The 20,320-nt window shown below is 48.0% G+C and overlaps 6 protein-coding genes across 6 annotated transcripts; 3 read left to right on the top strand and 3 right to left on the bottom strand.

Annotated features, from left to right (window-relative positions):
• Positions 1–650: 650 nt before the first annotated feature.
• SAMD00019534_047040 (hypothetical protein) lies at positions 651–3,072 on the top strand (the record flags this gene model as incomplete). The annotated part of the gene is made up of 3 exons (XM_012900194.1): positions 651–1,604; positions 1,752–2,955; positions 3,038–3,072. 3 exons carry the CDS (start codon positions 651–653, stop codon positions 3,070–3,072), a joined length of 2,193 nt encoding a protein of 730 aa, XP_012755648.1.
• Positions 3,073–3,431: 359 nt separating this feature from the next.
• SAMD00019534_047030 (hypothetical protein) lies at positions 3,432–4,003 on the top strand (the record flags this gene model as incomplete). The annotated part of the gene is made up of 2 exons (XM_012900193.1): positions 3,432–3,731; positions 3,806–4,003. The coding sequence occupies 2 exons, from the start codon at positions 3,432–3,434 to the stop codon at positions 4,001–4,003; spliced, it is 498 nt and encodes a 165-aa protein (XP_012755647.1).
• A 290-nt stretch (positions 4,004–4,293) lies between these two features.
• On the bottom strand, positions 4,294–5,111 carry SAMD00019534_047020 (hypothetical protein; the record flags this gene model as incomplete). The annotated part of the gene is made up of 2 exons (XM_012900192.1): positions 4,294–4,744; positions 4,816–5,111. Coding segments are annotated over 2 exons (747 nt in total), but the record flags the coding sequence as incomplete, so codon positions are not given.
• A 1,096-nt stretch (positions 5,112–6,207) lies between these two features.
• On the bottom strand, positions 6,208–8,727 carry SAMD00019534_047010 (hypothetical protein; the record flags this gene model as incomplete). Its single annotated transcript, XM_012900191.1, has 6 exons — positions 6,208–6,847; positions 6,913–7,123; positions 7,181–7,989; positions 8,060–8,446; positions 8,536–8,624; positions 8,698–8,727. 6 exons carry the CDS (start codon positions 8,725–8,727, stop codon positions 6,208–6,210), a joined length of 2,166 nt encoding a protein of 721 aa, XP_012755645.1.
• Positions 8,728–9,054: 327 nt separating this feature from the next.
• Positions 9,055–10,164, bottom strand: SAMD00019534_047000 (hypothetical protein; the record flags this gene model as incomplete). Its single annotated transcript, XM_012900190.1, has 1 exon — positions 9,055–10,164. One exon carries the CDS (start codon positions 10,162–10,164, stop codon positions 9,055–9,057), a length of 1,110 nt encoding a protein of 369 aa, XP_012755644.1.
• Positions 10,165–11,781: 1,617 nt separating this feature from the next.
• Positions 11,782–20,192, top strand: SAMD00019534_046990 (hypothetical protein; the record flags this gene model as incomplete). The annotated part of the gene is made up of 4 exons (XM_012900189.1): positions 11,782–13,514; positions 13,593–18,371; positions 18,720–19,883; positions 20,117–20,192. The coding sequence occupies 4 exons, from the start codon at positions 11,782–11,784 to the stop codon at positions 20,190–20,192; spliced, it is 7,752 nt and encodes a 2,583-aa protein (XP_012755643.1).
• Between the last annotated feature and the right edge of the window lie 128 nt (positions 20,193–20,320).

Raw genomic sequence — 20,320 nt, 5'->3', positions numbered from 1 at the left:
AATAAAAATGATATTATATTAAACCCCAGAAGGATAGAGCCCAGGTGGACCTATTACCCATTGGTAGTCCAAAATAGGAAATAGTAATTTATATTTGCCTCCAAAATTTATTCAAATTTAGAATCTTAAGATCGTTACTCCTTGTTTAGTAGTTTAAACCGCTACAATGTCTAAACTAGTATCCTATGTCATTCGTTCAATGATAGATAGATAGATAGATAGATTAATAATGAGATAAAAGATAAATAGTATAATATAATATGTGTATAACATAATTCAACTAACAAAGAAATAATATAAAATTATTAAAAGCAAGAATGAAGGACAATAAGAATAATTTAATACTTTTAAGAACTAAGATAATTAGAATATTACCATTGGGAGGTGGAAAATATGATAGTCTATTAGATTTATTCAATAAGTCAATGAAAGAGCGAATTGATATTAGACCAGGTCAAATTAGAACAAAGAAATTAGATCATTTGGATACATATAATAAGATATCATCATATTTGACATCGATTGGTGATCCCAGAGCATTGGACAAAGCATTCATCAATGTTGCAACAAAATTCCATACAAGTCATGATCAATCAATAGAGGATTCAATCAAACTCACTATCAAGGCGGCAAAGATCAACCTGTCTGATATGCGACCACTCGATGTCTACATGGCTACCCCGCGCCACAAGTCAATGATCAAGGCAATCCCAACATTGAAACGTGATGACAAGTTGGACACATGGATATCAAAGATCGAGAACCCATTGATACCCGAATCACTTTGGTTGGATGTCGCACTATATAAACTTTCTGATGAGGTCTTGGAGTCAATGATCAAGGCAGAGTTCAAGGTCAACAGTTGGGAAGTGTTGAAGGACTCGTTGAAGCGGGTGACACGACCACCATCAGTATTGACTCAAGATCACTCAAAGAGAGTAGCATGTTCATGCTTAAAGACTGGCGTCTCAGTGGACTCTTTCAATCGATACTTCAATTCACAGTTGGACAAGTCATGTCTGACGAGATGTACATCGACAGACTTCTATCGACTTGCGATGCCACCTGGTGTTCGATCAGATCCATTGTTCTCCAACCCTACCAACACATTCAGTCAACTACAATCTCGCGCACAAGTTCTTTACAAAGATCACAACAAACTATTTGACAACTTTTATGGATATGATCGTGATGGCAATCCCATCACAGTGCCATGTCGCGAACAAGAACATGTTACAAACAACAAGAGGAAGGTCAACACAGATGATCATTGTTCAAAGAAGGTCAAGGTAGCAAGTCCCGTTCGACAACGACAACATCAACAACGACTGCAAACATTGGATACAAAGGATTTGGATGGTGGATCTTCAAATCCTTTCTCATATCCAGAGCATAGAGGATTCGGTATAACGATAGCACCTTGTGGAGATATGTTCTGGTTGGTACATAAGAGGTTTGGTCCAGTTGGTGATCCTCATCATACCGTCGTGGTCATCAATGGTCAACCAGTATCACCGTTATCAATCACCAAGACAAGTCTTGGACAAGAGATGCTTGTTATCGTCCCACCCGATACTCCACGAGGAGTAGATGTAGACATATATGTATATAACGACGAAGGACATCTTCTTAAATTCGGTCCTGTAATATTTAAATTAAAAAATTAATCAATCACACATCATTCTTCTTGCTCACGATCACAAATAATAATAATGCACATACTATTACTTCCTAACATATTGTTTATAGAGTTGTTCAGATTGTTGAATGACGATAGTCATACACAACAACAAGTGTCATCATCACTGGACTCTTGGTGCCTGGCATTGACTTGTAAACAGTTATTGAATGCAACCAATGTTGTCTTTAAACAGACTGTGAAACAACAGAATGAACAACGCCAATACGAATACTCAAATCCAAAGACAATGTCAATCAGAGAGAGCTATCAATCTGAATCTGACATGCCCACTATCCCATTTTCAGTAACTTCAATTGATGTTTACTCTGGCACCGGTGAAGGTACCAGACATCAAGCTAGCCTACTGCACAGCCTGCCGCCATCAGTGACATCATTGGTACTGTACTCTCACAACAAACCAATTGATCGTCAACTACCCTCGTCATTGCTATCAATGACGATTGGTGGTGACCATCCATACGATCATCCCATCAAAGGTATACTCCCTGGGGCACTCACATCATTGACTCTGGGTATCAAGTTCTATCAATCGATCAAAGGAGCACTGCCATCTTCTTTGACATCACTGACCTTGGGCCCAATCACTGAGAGTCTTGCTGGATCACTTCCAGAATCACTCACTTATCTATCTCTGAACAGTCATCTCGATGATGAACCCGAGTTCATTAGGGAAGCGTTTTCACCTGGTCCCGGAGCACTGCCACAAAGTCTGCGATCACTGAGCATTGGTAATTGGTTTAACTATAACATTGATACACTGCCACAAGGCCTGACCTCGCTTACCTTTGGTGATTGCTTCAATAGTCCACTCCCAAGCCCGCTCCCACCATCATTGGTCACGCTTGAGCTTGGTTGCGACTTTAACCATCCCATCGACCAAGTGCTACCTCATTCAATCACCTCACTTCGTTTTGGCACCTATTTCAATCAGGTGCTGATCAGGCCACTCCCAGACTCTTTGACATCACTACACCTTGGCCATTATTTCAGCCAAACGATCGAGCCACTACCTTCATCCTTGACATCATTGCGTTTGGGTGAGAGGACACTTGCATTGGTCTTGCCTCTGCCACCATCACTCACCACACTGCGAGTTGGCGAGGATAACTGGCGCATCCCACCATCACAAAGTAAAAGTTGTCTAAAGACAATAACATTCTCATCAAACGCATGGTTGGATTGTGTTGTTAAAGGAGATGAAGATGTACATGCACATTATCCCGAGAACATAGTTATCGAGTATCTTACACAGAGTAAGATACAGAAGGTCATTGGACAACGTCAATTTCTAAAGCCATTGAATTCATTGACTGTGGAGATGTACAGACAATATAGAAATCATGATGAGGTGGAAGCAGTTGTCAAACTAGTTCCCAATGCCAAGACATTTCATTTAACAACCAGGGATAAAGATGAAGAAGAAAGAATAACAGAAACACATTGTTGTCGATGGGTTGTCAAAGATAGATTAGTAATATGTTGCAGGGGAGGATATATGCACTTCCATTCCTTACCCTCCCTTCGACATACCCAAGTATTTTAAAAATAAAGTAATAGTAACCAACCCTTACCCTTACCCTTGCCCTTGCCCTTGCCCTCGCCCTCACCCTTGCCCTCATTCATATTATTTACTTGCATTCAAAAAAGGCGCCACATCTACTTTATTTGTTTCATTCAAAAGATAATCATTCATACATATACATATATAAATATAACACATAAATAAAGAATGGACGCCAATAAGACAATGAGCATTGAACGTGAGAAGAGGATGATTGACTTGTTAACTGTATTCAAACAGATAAAGAGGAATGAATCAATTGCAAAGAATATGCATAGTGGACGTAGAACACTGATAAAGAGATTGAATCTGATGAGAGGACGTTTCTTCTATCCAGCTACAGTGCATCGTCGTGTTGTACCATCCTATTGCACATTGGTTAGGAACACTGCCATCAACTCATTGACAGAGGATGAACCCTCTGACGAGTTGATCATGAAGAAGATCGTTGAGGTCAAGAAGTCAATGGTATGTAGAGTAGCTCACAGCACATAGTTGACACACTCGGCCTGTCGTTAACACCCTACTTCATCCATCAACAGGATATGGACAATGCCAAGGGCATGGTCGGACAGTTGTTCCAAAACTATGGAATGCCCTCGTTCCAAAAGGCAATGATGGAGAATGGAATTGGCGCTGATGGTGACGACAGCGAGGATGATGACGAAGAGGATGACGACGAGGAGGAGGAAGATGACGAACAAATGGAGGATGATGAGGATGAGGAGGATGACGAATAAGAAAAAGACCGATAGTTAAATTAGACTGACTGCTGGCCTGCTCAAACCTTATGACGATGTGTCAGAATGTCCAACTCTAAGAAGTGAGGACATTACCTACGATTAACAAATGGATCAATCAATCAACAACCAGGGTCGTGTTGATGTTTTGTAATCTTACAAACTTGCAAGCATCACCATCACAATGTCTGCGCACAATACTACTAGTCGATTAAATACACGCACCAACGTTGACGATACGAAGGATTTATATTATAATAATGTACAGACTGATGGACAGGACATCATGGCTCACTACTGGCAAAAGAATCCCTGGAATAGTACTCTGAACCGGCCTCTGTTGACATGTTTGCCGTGGTCATCTCAATGCTGCTACACGAGGTCGTCTTTTGCAGATTATGTGATGAATCATTGGTGCTGTTGCTGGAGCTGGTACTACCACTGGTGTCGTGATGGTTGGATGGTGCCAGGATGAGTATCATTGTGACGATCCACAATGCCTCTAGACCCCTGGCCACCACATTGAACAGGATCACTTCGTACACTGGACCATCATCACGGCTAAGATACAACCAGAGTAGGACACCCAATGAGCAGAATGAGATGATGATAGCGACGACCGATATGATTGATACCTTTTGGATCTTGAACTGATTGCTCTGACTACATACACTATTCTTACGACTATTTATGAACCTGTACTCATTCCAAATCATCTTTCCAAAGATACCATAACCAACTCTTTGGAAGGGAAACATGATTGTGAGTGATTGTCATTAGGAAACAAGGATTGAAGGATTGGATGTACATAACCTGCCATGATAATAATAGATGCAAATGTAATGTTGACGGCAATTGAGGTCACTCGGAAGACGTAGAAGAATAGTATCAAGAGGTATAGGACTACTTGGATTCCAATCATCAGTTTGCCAAGCATTGGAAACACTTTTTCCACCAACTTTGAGAAGTTAACATAATTGATGATCTTTATCCACAAGTATAGGGTATTCAAATATGAACTCAGCAAGAAGCATATTGGAATACCTATCAATGCTGTCATTACCATCCCCTCCGCCTCCATAATTAGTCCAATTGATCTGGCTATCCTTCCTATAATATGATCAATCAATCAATTAGTAAGTAATTGTTTCCAGGATGAATGAATACTTTGGCAAACTTACCAGCACATGCCAATGATATGAATATATATGATGTTATGTACCAACTATAATATTGTCGTCTGATTAATAATTGAATAAGTCTATATAAACATATTCCTAAAGGTATTGAGAATATTGCCAAGAATAGATATGCAGCTGATCTACATCCTTCTCGATTGCAACCAGAATAAGTAAAGTTTGGATCACAATAACATGATGGTTGTATAGGATCTTGATCTCCAGATGATGAAGTGGATGATGTCGATGAAGATATATTCATTGTGATATTAAAAATAATAATAATAATAATCAAAGGTGAATACTACTACATATGGATTAGGATTACTTTTAAAAAATAGAGTTTCTCTGGAAACCATCAAGATATAGAGGATACCGCCAGGAATCAGGAAGGATGACACAACGTTGTTAAGGTTGTGTTGTTGACTTGATTTATACCTGATTGATTCCACTTTGTTAAATGAACGACCACTCGTGGGCCTATTTTCGTAATAATGGGCAGATTGTTAAGCTGGGTGTCATTCATCGACATTGGGCGCTTACATCTCTTGGAATCCATGCTCACGAGTCATGAATGGAGCCTTATCATGGGTGTTGAGGTTGTTGTTGATTTGAATGAATGATTGACATCTGATACAACATTACTGTTAGTACACGTCATACCACATTGACAATACATACAGTTAACATTCAATGAATGTTTGCATGGATGAACATCATGGATAGCCAATGTTTTGGCCCCCCCCTCTATTCAGCCTAAGCCCTCGAGGTCTCGACGATTGTGATCCTTGCAGGTTTTGCATTGGAGCTCATCAACATCGATGTAATAATAATAACAACATTCTATTCAAATGAATCCATTTATTATTATTGGATAATATCCTTACAAAGTAACACTCGTTGTGGAGCTGTTGTTGTTGTTATTGTTGTTGTGGTGTTGTTGTTATTGTTTGATTGTCGCTGCATGACAATGTGTGTAATGTACGTTTGTGAAGAACGAAGACTTCGTTGTTGTTGTCGTCAACCCTATTTATCTTGAAGTGTCCAACCATCTGCTCGCTTCTTGTTCAAGAATGCTCTTGGCTCCTTGGAATGATCATTCTTAACCTTTAGTGTCTCAACCTCCAAGCCTATATTCAAGAATGCCGTCAGCATCAGGTTCAGCTCACGCTGCTGAGCCTCCTTGGCCTCCTTGATCTGCTTGGCAAAGCTCTCCAGACGCTCGTCCTTCAACTTGATCGTGTTCTCCAGCTGTGCGATATGTTCTTCCTTGACCAGCATCTTGGCCTCCTTGCCCTCGCCTTCCTTCTCCTTCTCGCGCAGGCCCTTGATCATCTTCCTGGCGGCTCTGAGGTAGCCCTCCAGCTTGTCCTTCTCCTGGACCAAGTTGGCGATCGTCTCCTTTGACGCAGCGTCCATTGTGGACGTCGACTGCTTGTTGTACAAATCGACGAGCTGTGCTCGTAGCTCGTCCACCTGCTTGGCTGACGCTTCCAGTTGCTTGTTCTTCTCCAGCAGCGATGTGTTTGCAGTCTCAACATTGACCTTCATCTTCTCCACCTCCTGGCTCTTCAATTGAGTGTTGTTATTCATGTCCAATATCTTCTGATTAAGTTCTTGAATGACAATAGATGATTGATGATGTTGTTGTTGTGTTGGGCTCGAACTATATCATACATGTTAGTAAGGATGATTGATTGAGTGATTGCCACTGATTGATGATATACGTACGCTGATTGCATCAATGCCAACTGCTTTGTCAACTCCTCCTTTGCAGCGTTGGCTTCTTCCAATTGTGTCTCAAGCTCTGGTAACTTGTCAATCGACTCTTTAAATCTCTTGTTCTCTCTCTCCAATCTTGCAAGACGTTCCTTTGTGGCAGAGTCCATAACCTGGTCCAGTCCTCCACCAGATGCAAATGGTGATGATGTAGACTCCAACACTGTACACGATCATTAGTCAATGTCCGTGCTCCACCATCATCATCATCATAACTTACACTTTGAATCACTATCCTGCTGTAATTGCTCAATCTTTATGCGCTGACTATCGATCTGTCCGCTGAGAGAGGAGTGATCCTGCTCGAGTTGTGAAAGGGTGAGTTGGAGACGATCGCGATCCTCTGTGATTGACTTGAGTGACATCTCCAGCTTGGTGTTGTCGATCTTGAGCGACATCAACTGCTGCTTGGTGGTCTCAAGCTGTGTCTTGAATGAGCTGCTCTTGCGAACCTGCTCCTCGAGGTCGAGAATCTGATTGAGATAGTTGTCGTTGTTCTCCTCCAGCGTCTTCATCTGTCGCTTTAGCTCGGCAATCTCCTCCACCTTGTGTTGATACTTCCTGAGCTTGTCCTCGGTGGCTTCGGCGTTCTGCACCTTCTCGCGCAGGATGTCGATCTCGTCCCTCAGGTCCCTGTTCTCGTTGGCCTGCTTGGCGCTCTCGTCCACCTTCTTCCTCAGCTCAAACACCTGCTTCTCCTTGTCCTCGATCTTTTGCTGCAGGTTGTTGATCTCCTCCTTGACGCGTAGGTCGCTCATCATGTTGAGTGACGACTGTTGCTTCTGATCGTCCAGACGCTTCTGCGCATACTCGAGTGACTGCTGCAGATTGGAGCACACCTCCAGCAGGTTCTCCTTCTCCTTCTCCCAGCCCTTCTTGTCCTGCTCGCCCTGTGTCACGGTGATGGTCAGCTCCTCAATCTCAACCTGCAGCTCAGACTTCTCCTTTTGGAGTTGAGTGATCTGTGACTCAATCTGAGACAATGTGTCCTTGACGTTTGGACTGGACACTGACCTGGAGTACACATCGCTGATTGAAATGAATGGGACAGTCAGTCAGTAGTTGCATCACCAGCACTCATGTGCTCGTTGGTACGTACATTGGCTCCTCGCCAGCATCGAATGAAGCGCGTCTGTTCTCAGACATCTGTTGTTGATGGTCAGTCATGATTCGCTCGATGATCACCATCAGGTCGTTCTGCACCTCTGGGTCAAGATCCTGCATCTTGCCAATGTATTCGCCTTTGTTCTCGCATTCCACCACGACACCAATGATCAACTCGATCAACTTGATGATCTCCTCGCGATTTAGATCCCTGGCCAATGAATCAATATTAAGATGTGTTGTCTGGCCTGTCAGACCCAGCTCAACACTAAAGTATGAGTCCAATGATGCCAACAAAGTATTAACATTCTCTGTCCTCAGTACCCAATTATCCTTGGAATCCGATCGCGGTATCAATGTTGAATCAAAGTGTTTCGTAGATCTGTTTGATTGATTGAATGAGGTGAGTGAGTTAGCGAGTGATCAATCAATCGATCAATCATTCATTCATTCATTATAGGTGTATCATACATTTGATGACAGATCTCGTATAGCAATACACCATCGGCCAAGTCTTTGTAAGAGTCACAATGCTCTGAAAGGCCGTCAAATGAGTTGATCTACATTGTTGTCATCATTAGTCAGTCATTGCGCTGCCATCATCAACATCATCTACATCATCATAATCCCTACCCATTTGACTAAGCTTTGATCGACAGTCATTTTTTGTGGTGCTATTATATTATTATTATTAACAATTAATAAGTTAATTAACCTGTCTCTAATGATAATAATAGTATTATGTTAACTTAATGTACAATGTATATGTATTTATATGTATGTATATGTATAACTAGTGTGGTGTGTATCTGTTTGTTCCTACCACCTTGCAATTTATGTTGATCATCAACATCCAATTCATTCGCGTGAATGTGAGAGATGAAGGGGTGATCCCTCAAAAATGGATATTTCGATTGCGAGGTGAAGGGCAAGGGTAGGGTAAGTCGAGGGTTGAGGGTTCATGGATGACCAATCAATCATTCAATCTGATTAGAGTTTATTGTGCCACTTCATGGCAATGTATGGGTCCCACATTAGACCAGTTGCACATGTTGCAACGTCTGCTCCAGCTTGGAGGAAGTCGTCAAAGTGTTGTGGCTGGACGATACCACCACAGGCGATCAACTTCATGTTGTTGAGCTGTGGGTTGTTGTTGATTATGTTGCGTGCTGAGTGCACCCAGTCGAGTGCCGCCGAGCGGATTGGTGCACCACACACACCACTGGTCAGACGGCTGGCGCCGAGCGATGGCTCGCCAGTGGCGGCGTCGGTGATCTTCATGCTGAGCGTGTTGATGCCGGCGATGGCGGCCACACCAGCCTCGTGCGCCCTGCTAAAGAGACGGGCCATCTTGGCCTGGTCGTCCATGACGCCCACCTTGATCACCAGGGGGATGCCGCGTGGCTGCAGCATGTCGACCAGCGTCTTGGAGATGCGGTACACCTCGTCTGGGTTGTGATAGATCTGTCCCTCACCTGTACAAACGTTTGGACAACTGTAGTTGACCTCGACGACCTTGGCGCCCGACTCGATGGCGATGTTGGCCACGTCGACAAAGTCCTGCATAAAGTCGTGAGCGGACGACGCTGTGCCAGTGATCGAGACGATCATGACCTGGCCGTCGCGAATGTAGCTGTTGGCCAGCTTGATGTCCTCGTAGAGATACTGTCTGTCCTTGGAGGGCATACCGAACGAGTTTGTGATGGCCAGGTCCTCGAGCGAGGCGGGTGCGACGTTGGTGGCGTGCAGCACGCCGCCCGACTCTGACTTGTCGATCTGTCCTTGGGGCACGTCGATGTAGAGCACGTTGGGCACTGGGTGGCCAATGTACGGGTTGCTGCGGATGGTCTTGTAGGTGACGACGTCAAAGCCGGCCTCGGCGGCAAACTTGATCCACTGTGAGTTGAGCAGGGGGCCGGCGGGCACACCGAGGGGAGAGGCGATCTTGGCCACGCCCAAGAAGTCGGTCCACTCCTCCCTTGGCTTCCATTTTCTGTCAAGCACCTTATAGTTATCGCTGTAGAATGGTCCCTTCTCCAAGTTCTCCTCCCAACTCTTTGTAATATCATAGATAGGCTTCTCCGAAGGGAACCAATTCATTTGATTTAAGTTCATTGTTGTGTATGTATAAATAAAAATTTATATTATTATAAGTTGATGTTATGTGTTTGAATGAATGAATGAAAGCAGGTTCCCACTTTATCGACTTCAACTTTCGGCTTCATTCAGTTTTATTCTTTGTTGAGACTGATCCAGTCTTTATTGCCTGTACATGTACAAATAAGGTATTGATAACCTTATATATACAACACACTACTGATTCTCTTATATATATACATCACATCACATTTAATATATTTACTCACACTCTTTCTTTCATTCTCTAACTCATCATCATCAAAATCACGGTCTCATTCATCCTCTCATTCATTCATTCATTCATTCATTTATATTCTAATGATACATATAATCATACATTCATTATAACTTTAGTTATCTCTAACCTTTATCAATCATTCACTTACTCACTCACTTACTCTCCAACTCCTCAATCACTCAATCAATGACAATGATGAATTACGCCATCTCACTTAATGAAACGAAAGTAGGATAAACGATCCCATGCCTCCCATAGGAGGTGGCCATCAATTTCAATTTCCGTTGTATTGCCGACAACCATTGCCATTTGCATTGCAGAGTGGTGTGTTCCAAACGAACGAATGAATATGATACGAAGTGTGCCTTCAGTCAAAGACGAGTCCCCGATTGTAAAAGCTTCGGGCCACACGGGAGCCTCCTACATTCAAAATCAAAAAGGAATGAGAGGTTTTTCTAAAATGATTTATTTTTAATTTATTGAATTGAACGATAACGACGAATGCGATGTGTCAACGACGATGAATGGCAGGGATAAAAGGAGAGAGTATCGGAACACTTGTTCTCTTCTTTTCTTTCCAAGACCTACAAACAGTGTGTTTGATCAATTCCTACTTCTACTCTACCTTACCCTATTGTTGTTGTTAATCTCAATACCATCACCAATATACCAATAACGAGTCAACTGTCGACTTGTTCTTACACACTATTTATACGTTTTGGAAAGAAGGTCTCTCATCACCGCCATATTATCACTATACCTATAACTACGCATCTACGAATCAAATAGATTGACATCAGTCTATCCTTTTTTTTAAAAACAACCTAAATACCTACCTATAATATATATATATAATATAATATACATTGAAGCCTTAGCCTCAGCCCCAACAACCTATAACCAACCCCCGATCACACAATCAACTTAACTAATCACTCATTAAAACAAACAAAACAGTAAGTTCACGACTTCAACTTTGTCGCCGCCCGACACACCATCAACAACACATTCGTGCTACTCGCGAGCACAAACACACGCAACATCAAACATACCTGCAAGTGCTCACGCATTATCTCTATCTCTCTTTCTTCATTCTTATTCTCTTTATTCTTATTCTTTCTTCATTCATCTATCCTACCCTACCCTGCCCTACCCTACTTCTTATCATTAACCTTTTGCTTATTCACAGCAAAAGGTATGTGTCCATCATCCATCCATATCCACTCATTCACATCCATCCATCAACTCGCTCGTTCACTAGCTCACTCAATCAATCAATCCAACCTGACTGACGACTAACTAACTAACAAACAAACAAACAAAACAATAGAATATATACAATGTCAAAGGTACTAGACAGAAAGAAAGGATACTTGGTCCTTGAGGACGGATCAAAGTTGGAGGGTTTCGTATTTGGTGCCGAGCGTAGCGTACTTGGAGAGTGCGTGTTCAGCACTGGTATGGTTGGCTATCCAGAGTCCATCAGTGACCCATCGTACACTGGCCAGATCCTGGTGTTCTCCTACCCACTGATCGGCAACTACGGTGTGCCAAGCTTCAAGGAGGTCGACCCCAACTCCAAGCTGCCAGTCAACTTTGAGTCCGACAAGGCGCACTGCCAGGCCATCATCGTGTCCGACTACACCGACGACTATTCACATTGGGCCGCCGAGCGTTCGCTGTCCGAGTGGCTCGCCGAGGCCGGCATCCCAGGTCTCTACGGAATCGACACCAGAGCACTCATCACCAAGATCCGTGAGACCGGCTCGCTCAAGGCCAAGGTCGTCATGGCCAGCGACATGGACGTCATGGTGCCCAAGCCATTCGAGGACATCAACCTGCGCAACCTCGTCGCCGAGGTCTCCACCAAGACCATCCGCACCTTCCAGGCTGCCGCCAACGTTCGCAAGAACAAGCGCATCATCGTGCTCGACTGCGGTGTCAAATACAACCAGCTGCGCTGTCTGCTCAACCGCGGCATGGACCTCAAGGTCGTGCCATGGGATTACGACGTCGTCGCCAACGAGAAGGACCAGGACTGGGACGGTCTGTTCATCAGCAACGGTCCAGGTGACCCCTCGCTCTGCGGTGTCGCCATACAGAACATCCGCAAGGTGCTCCAGCTGCCAAACGCTAAGCCAGTGATGGGTGTCTGCATGGGCAACCAACTGCTCGGACACGCCGCCGGCGCCAAGACACACAAGATGCCCTTTGGAAACCGTGGCCTCAACCAGCCATGCGTCGACCAGAAGAGCGGCCGCTGCCACATCACCTCGCAGAACCACGGCTTCGTCATCGACACCGAGTCGCTGCCAGAGGGCGCCGGCTGGAAGACATATTTCATCAACGCCAACGACTTCTCCAACGAGGGTATCTACCACGAGACCAAGCCATGGTTCTCCGTGCAGTTCCATCCAGAGGCACGTGCCGGTCCCACCGACACTGAGTACCTGTTCGACAACTTTGTCGCCTTTGTCCTCGGTGCCCCACACACCTCGCCAATGAACCACGCCAAGCGCATCGAGCAGCCAAAGGACATCAAGAAGGTCCTGTTGCTCGGCTCTGGTGGTCTGTCCATCGGCCAAGCCGGTGAGTTTGACTACTCTGGCTCGCAGGCCATCAAGGCACTCAAGGAGGAGGGCATCAAGACCATCCTCATCAACCCTAACATCGCCACCGTGCAGACCTCGCCAGGTCTCGCCGACAAGGTCTACTTCCTGCCAGTGAACGCCGCATCTGTCACCAAGGTCATCATCAACGAGAAGCCAGACGGTATCCTCGTCACCTTTGGAGGTCAGACCGCCCTCAACTGTGGTATCGAGCTCTACAAGACTGGTATCCTCGAGAAGTACAACGTCAAGGTCATGGGTACACCCATCGACACCATCATTGCCACTGAGGATCGTGGCATCTTTGCCGAGAAGCTTGCCGAGATCAACGAGCATATTGCACCATCGATGGCCTGTGACACCCTTGCTGAGTCACTTGTCCAAGCCGAGCGCATCGGCTATCCAGTCATCTGCAGAGCTGCCTACTGTCTAGGTGGATTGGGTTCAGGATTTGCCTACAACAGGTAAGTTAACCTTGACATCACAATCATACTCGCGCGAGCAACACAGTCAACTAACATCGATCAATCACAAACAAACAGAGACGAATTGACCAACTTGGTCACAGAGGCCTTGGCCACTTCCAATCAAGTGTTGATCGAGAAGTCGCTCAAGGGATGGAAGGAGATTGAGTACGAGGTTCTTAGAGACAGCCACGACAATTGTATAACAGTCTGCAACATGGAGAACTTTGATCCACTGGGAATTCACACCGGCGAGTCTATCGTCGTCGCACCATCGCAGACTCTGACCGACAGAGAGTACCAAATGCTGCGTGAGGTCGCCATCAAGACCGTCAGACATTTGGGCGTTATTGGTGAGTGCAACATCCAGTACGCTCTCAACCCAGACTCTGAGGAGTACTGCATCATTGAGGTGAATGCCCGTCTCTCCCGTTCGTCCGCCCTGGCCTCTAAGGCCACAGGTTACCCATTGGCCTTCATCTCGGCCAAGGTTGCCCTCGGCTACGACCTCGCCACACTGCGCAACACCATCACCAAGAAGACCACCGCCTGTTTCGAGCCATCTCTCGACTACCTCGTCGTCAAGATGCCACGTTGGGACCTGAAGAAGTTCAACCGTGTCAGCAACAAGATCTCCTCATCCATGAAGTCGGTCGGAGAGGTCATGTCCATCGGCAGGAAGTTTGAGGAGGCCATCCAGAAGGCCATTCGCATGGTCATGGACGGCGGTGTCGACGGTTTCCAGCCCGGCATCTACAAGACCTCTGACGAGGAGCTCGAGCATCCAACCAACAACCGTATCCTCGTGTTGGCCAGCGCCTTTGCCGACGGTTACACCGTTGAGCGCGTGCACCAGCTGACCAAGATCGACCGTTGGTTCCTCACCAAGCTCAAGGACATCATCGAGTTTGACAAGTTCCTCACACAGTACAGAGAGAAGCAGCTCCCCACCGAACTGTTGGTTCACGGCAAGCAGCTCGGTTTCTCAGACAAGCAGATTGGTCGCGCCATCGGTTCGACCGAGCTTGCTGTTCGCGAGATGAGAAAGGCCAACAACGTGCTGCCAATCATCAAGCACATCGACACTGTTGCCGCCGAGTTCCCCGCTCAGAACAACTACCTGTACATGACATACAACGCCACCGAGCACGACATTGAGATCAAGGAGAAGGCCTACATCACCCTGGGCTCTGGCGCCTACCGTATTGGTTCGTCAGTCGAGTTTGATTGGTGCGCCGTCTCGTGTATCCGTACTCTGCGCAGCCTTGGCCAGAAATCCATCATGATCAACTTCAACCCAGAGACCGTGTCGACCGACTATGACGAGTGCGACTACCTCTTCTTTGAGGAGCTGTCTTTGGAGCGTGTGCTGGACATCTACGAGCTCGGAGGTCCCGACTCGAACAACGGAGTTATCCTGTCCGTAGGAGGTCAGATCCCCAACAACCTGTCCATCCCACTGTCTCGCTGCAACGTCAAGGTGCTGGGCACTCACCCAGACATGATTGACAGTGCTGAGAACCGTTACAAGTTCTCGCGTCTGCTCGACACCATTGGCATCGACCAGCCCCTCTGGAAGGAGCTGTCCAGCGTCGAGGACACCAAGACCTTCTGTGAGTCCGTCGGCTACCCATGCCTTGTGCGTCCATCCTACGTACTCTCTGGTGCCGCCATGAACGTCGTGCACTCCTCGTCCGACTTGGAGAACTTCCTGTCTGAGGCTGCCGCCGTGTCGCGCGACCACCCAGTCGTCATCTCCAAGTTCATCCAAGAGGCCAAGGAGATCGAGATTGATGCCGTCGCTGACAATGGTCAGATCGTCCTGTTTGCCATCTCCGAGCACATTGAGAACGCCGGAGTGCACAGTGGTGACGCCACCGTCGTCTGTCCCGCCCAGGACCTCGACAACAACACCATCGCCAAGGTTGAGGAGACTGCCCGCAAGATTGCCGCCGCTCTCGCAGTCAGTGGTCCATTCAACATCCAGTTCATCGCCAAGAACAACGAGATCAAGGTCATTGAGTGCAACCTGCGTTGCTCTCGTTCCTTCCCATTCGTCTCCAAGACTCTCAACGTCGACTTCATCGAGATGGCCACCAAGATCATCACTCGCACACCATACAAGATCCCTGTTCTTGACGAGGTCAACTTTGTCGGAGTCAAGGTGCCACAGTTCTCCTTCATCCGTCTCAAGGGTGCCGACCCCGTGCTCGGAGTGGAGATGGCGTCCACTGGAGAGGTTGCCTGTTTCGGTAACACACGCGAGGAGGCCTACATCAAGGGTCTGATCTCCACCGGCTTCAGAGTGCCAGAGAAGAACGTCCTGCTCTCGATCGGTTCGTTCAAGGAGAAGACCGAGTTCTTGCCCGCCGCCAGAAAGCTCGTCGAGTACGGCTACTGCCTGTTCGGTACCAAGGGTACCTCCGACTTCTACCAGGAGCACAACGTGCCCATCACCCAGCTCGACTGGGACGAGGAGGTCGCTGGCGACAACATCACCAAGAAGATGACCGACAACACCATCCATCTGTTCATCAACTTGCCATCCAAGAACAACTACCGCCGTCCATCATCATTCATGAGCCGTGGTTACTCACTGCGTCGTGTCGCTGTCGACTTCCAGGTGCCACTCATCACCAACATCAAGTGCGCCAAGGTCTTTGTCGACTCGATCCCCTTCATGCGCGGACCAATGGCCCTCGACAAGGTCGACTGCCGTTCATCCAACAAGACCATCATCCTGCCAGGTCTCGTCGATGTCCACGTACATCTGCGTGAGCCAGGTGCAACCCACAAGGAGGACTGGGACAGTGGAACGTGCAGTGCCCTCGCCGGAGGTTTCACCATCGTCGGTGCCATGCCAAACACCAACCCAGCTGTCATGAACGCCGAGACCTTTGAGGTGTGCAGCAAGCTCGCTCAGGCCAAGGCCCGCTGCGACTATGGTATCTACGTCGGTGCCACCTACACCAACACCACCACCGCCGCCTCGCTCGCCAACGACTCGATGGCCATGAAGATGTACCTTGAGGAGACCTTTGCCACTCTGCCACTGAGAGACGACATCAACGCCTGGAGAGACCATGTCATGAACTGGCCTGGCACCACACCAATCTGTGTGCACGCCGACGGTCGTAACTTGGCTGCCATCATGGTCCTTGGATTCATGTACAACAAGCACATTCACGTCTGCCACGTCTCCCACAAGGAGGAGATCGACATCATCCGTGACGCCAAGCTCAGAGGCATGAAGGTGACCTGTGAGGTGTCGCCCCACCATCTGGTGCTCTGCCAGGAGGATATCCCAAGAATTGGCGCCGGCCAGTCTGAGGTGCGTCCCAAGCTTGGAACGCCTGAGGACAAGAAGGCACTCTGGGACAACATCGACTACATCGACATGATCGCCACCGACCACGCCCCACACACCTACGAGGAGAAGTGCTCCAACAACCCACCACCAGGCTTCCCAGGTCTCGAGACCTCGCTGGCCCTCATGCTCACTGCCGTCCACCAGGGCAGACTCACCATCGAGAAACTCAAGGAGATGATGCACTACAACCCAATCAAGATCTTCTCTCTGCCCGAGCAGCCAGACACCTACATTGAGGTCGACATGGACGAGGAGTGGGCCATCCCAAAGAAGCCCGCCTTCTCCCGCTGTGGCTGGACCCCATTCGAGGGCGTCAAGGTCCGCGGTCGTGTTGTCCGTGTCGTCTTGAGAGGCAAGCTCGCCTACCTCGACGGCAAGATCCTCGTCCCCGCTGGATACGGTCAGAACGTCAGAGATGTTAAGCCAGCCGTTGTCAAGAGCGCTGTTCAGTCCGCCCCACACTTGTCTGCCGCCCCAACCCCATCCGTTGAGCTGTCACCCAAGAGACGCCCAATGCAGCTGCTGCCAGGCCAAGTCCCAAGCCAGCCACTCGTCGGCACTTCAATGAAGAAGGACGACGCCATCCAGGTTCTGCACCACGCCTCGGACGCCTCACTCTACGGCAAGCACGTCTACTCTGTCAAGCAGTTCACTCGCAAGACCCTGCACAACCTCTTTGGTCTGGCCCACGAGATGCGTCTCCAGGTCAAGGCCAACGGTGGATCAGACATCCTCGCCGGAAAGATCCTGGCCACACTGTTCTACGAGCCATCAACCAGAACCCAGTGCTCATTCATCGCTGCCTTTGAACGTCTCGGTGGCAAATGTATTTCAGTCGACGCTGCCTCATCCTCGATCGTCAAGGGTGAGACTCTTCCAGACACTGTTCGCACTCTCGAGTCCTACGCCGACGCCACCGTCATCAGACATCCACAGGTTGGCTCGATCAACACCGCCATCAAGTTTGCCAAGAAGCCAATCATCAACGCTGGTGATGGCATTGGCGAGCACCCAACCCAGGCCCTACTCGACGTCTTCACTATCCGTGAGGAGCTCGGAACCGTCAACGGCCTCACCATCACACTGATTGGAGATCTGAAGAATGGCAGAACCGTCCACTCACTGGTCCGTCTTCTCTCACTCTACCAGGTGAAGCTTAACTACGTCGCACCCAAGTCGCTGTCCATGCCCGAGGAGATCATCGAGGAGCTGGCCGCCAAGGGAATAGAGCAGCACCAATACGAGAAGCTCGATGCCGTCCTGCCAATCTCCAACGTCCTCTACGTCACCCGTGTCCAGAAGGAGCGCTTCACCGATCTGGCCCAATACGAGGCTGTCAAGGACGCCTACATCATCACACCCCAGACACTCACCAAGGCCATGGACAACATGATCGTCATGCACCCATTGCCACGCGTCAACGAGATCTCTGTGGAGGTTGACTCTGATCCAAGAGCAGCATACTTTAGACAGATGGAGAATGGCATGTACGTTAGAATGGCGCTGTTGGCTTCCATTCTTGCCAAACAATAATAATAATAGTTTGAGAAATAAATAAATATATATATATAATTAATTAACAAGATGAATACCATCTAATTCAATCCCAACTAAAGTCAGAAATAAAAAAAATATTAATCGCAAAAAATTGCGCATAAAAGATGACAAAAATCACTCCCCATCACATACGCGCATGTGGTCCAATGGTAGAATGTTTCCCTGCCACGGAAGCGATCCGAGTTCGATTCTCGGCATGCGCACTCTTTTAATGTTCATTTTTAAGGATGACCAAAATTTGGGGAAAAAAAAATTCCTTGATCTTGGCGTAAGGGTAGGAAGGCCGTTGATCTAATCACCGAGATCTACGGCGAGGATGGCGCCGCCACCTCTGACCCTCCCGAGATACGCAAGGCCTTCCACTCGTTCTACTCGAAGCTCTACACCAAAGGCGCTGACGACGCCGATGAGCATGAGAGACTCCTGTCCCACTGGAGCCCGGACTGCCGGGAACACCTCCAGCCGCTCGAGGAGCCCATCACGGCCGATGAGGTCTTCTCCGCCATCTCCACCACGGATACCTCAAAGTCTCCAGGCCCAGATGGACTCACTGGTCAGTTCTACGTGACACACGCCGAGGTCCTTGCCCCCTTCCTCGCCACCACGTTCAACAACATGCTGCTCGACCCTGAGACCATCACCAGTGACTTCAAGTGTGGAATCATCCACACCATCTTCAAGAAAGGCGACAGGCTGGACATTGCCAACAGACGTCCCATCACCTTACTCAACGTGGATTACAAGCTCCTCAGCAAGGTCATCAATGCCAGACTCACCAAGCTCCTCGACAGTCTGATCAACCCATTGCAGAATGGCTTCGTCCCTGAGAGACTGATCCACGACAACACCATCCTACTGCAGGAAGTCATCGACACGGCTGCCCAAGACATGGCCACTGGCTATGTCACGCTGTTTGATTTCCAGAAGGCGTTCGACTCCATATCGCATGACAGCATCGAGCGCACTCTCCGCCATGTCGGCATCCCGCCATTGATGGTCGGGCTCGTCATGGCCCTGCTGCGGGGCTCCGTGGCCAGAGTCAGCGTCAACGGCATCCTCACTGATGCCCTGCCCCTGGACAGGGGCACCAAGCAAGGTGACCCTCTCTCCCCGACGCTCTTTGTGCTGGTCATTGAGGCACTGGCAGCAGCAATCAACGCCGACCAATCCATCGTGGGCCTGCCTGTGTCACCGCCCCTCGACACATTAGTCGACGGCAAGAAAGTCTCGACCGTCCGCAAGAAGGTCAAGCTTCTCCAGTTTGCCGACGACACTGCAGCGCTCACCAGGTCACTCGAGGAACTCTTGAGAGTGATTGAATGGTTCAAGGTCTTCTGCAAAGCCACCTCGTCAGCCATCAATGTCGACAAGTCTGTCCACATTGTCCTGGGCGATGCACCAACGTCTGAGCTCCCCTACCCAGTGGCCACCGAACCTGAAAGGTACTTGGGCGTCAACTTCACCAAGCAGGGCATCTACTCCAAGTTCAAGACTCTCATCAGCTCCCTCCGCGGCAGACTCTCGCTCTTCAAGTCTGAAAGCACCACACTGCGGTCTAAGGTTGCAGCTATCAAGTCTTACGCCCTCCCCCCTCTGATGTACCACTTCTATCTGGACTCACCGACCAAGTGGCAGATCAAGAAGATCGATAACCTCACCAAATGGTTCATCGCAGCCCCCAAGGCCACCGCCTACGGCTCCAACTTCATCAACACGATGGCACTGGACCGCGCCAGCTTCCATTGGGATGAAGTGGCCTCAACCTCTGGGACATTGGGCTCAGATCAATTGCCTACAAGGTTTGGGTGTTCAATCGTTTCCTCAACACCCCAGCCCACCTCACCCATGGCTACCTGGACTCGTGGAGAACTCAACACCG

Source organism: Acytostelium subglobosum (genome assembly GCF_000787575.1).
Source record: "Acytostelium subglobosum LB1 DNA, scaffold: scaffold8, whole genome shotgun sequence".
Taxonomy (NCBI): domain Eukaryota; phylum Evosea; class Eumycetozoa; order Acytosteliales; family Acytosteliaceae; genus Acytostelium; species Acytostelium subglobosum.
This window is presented reverse-complemented; position numbering and strand designations above follow the sequence as displayed.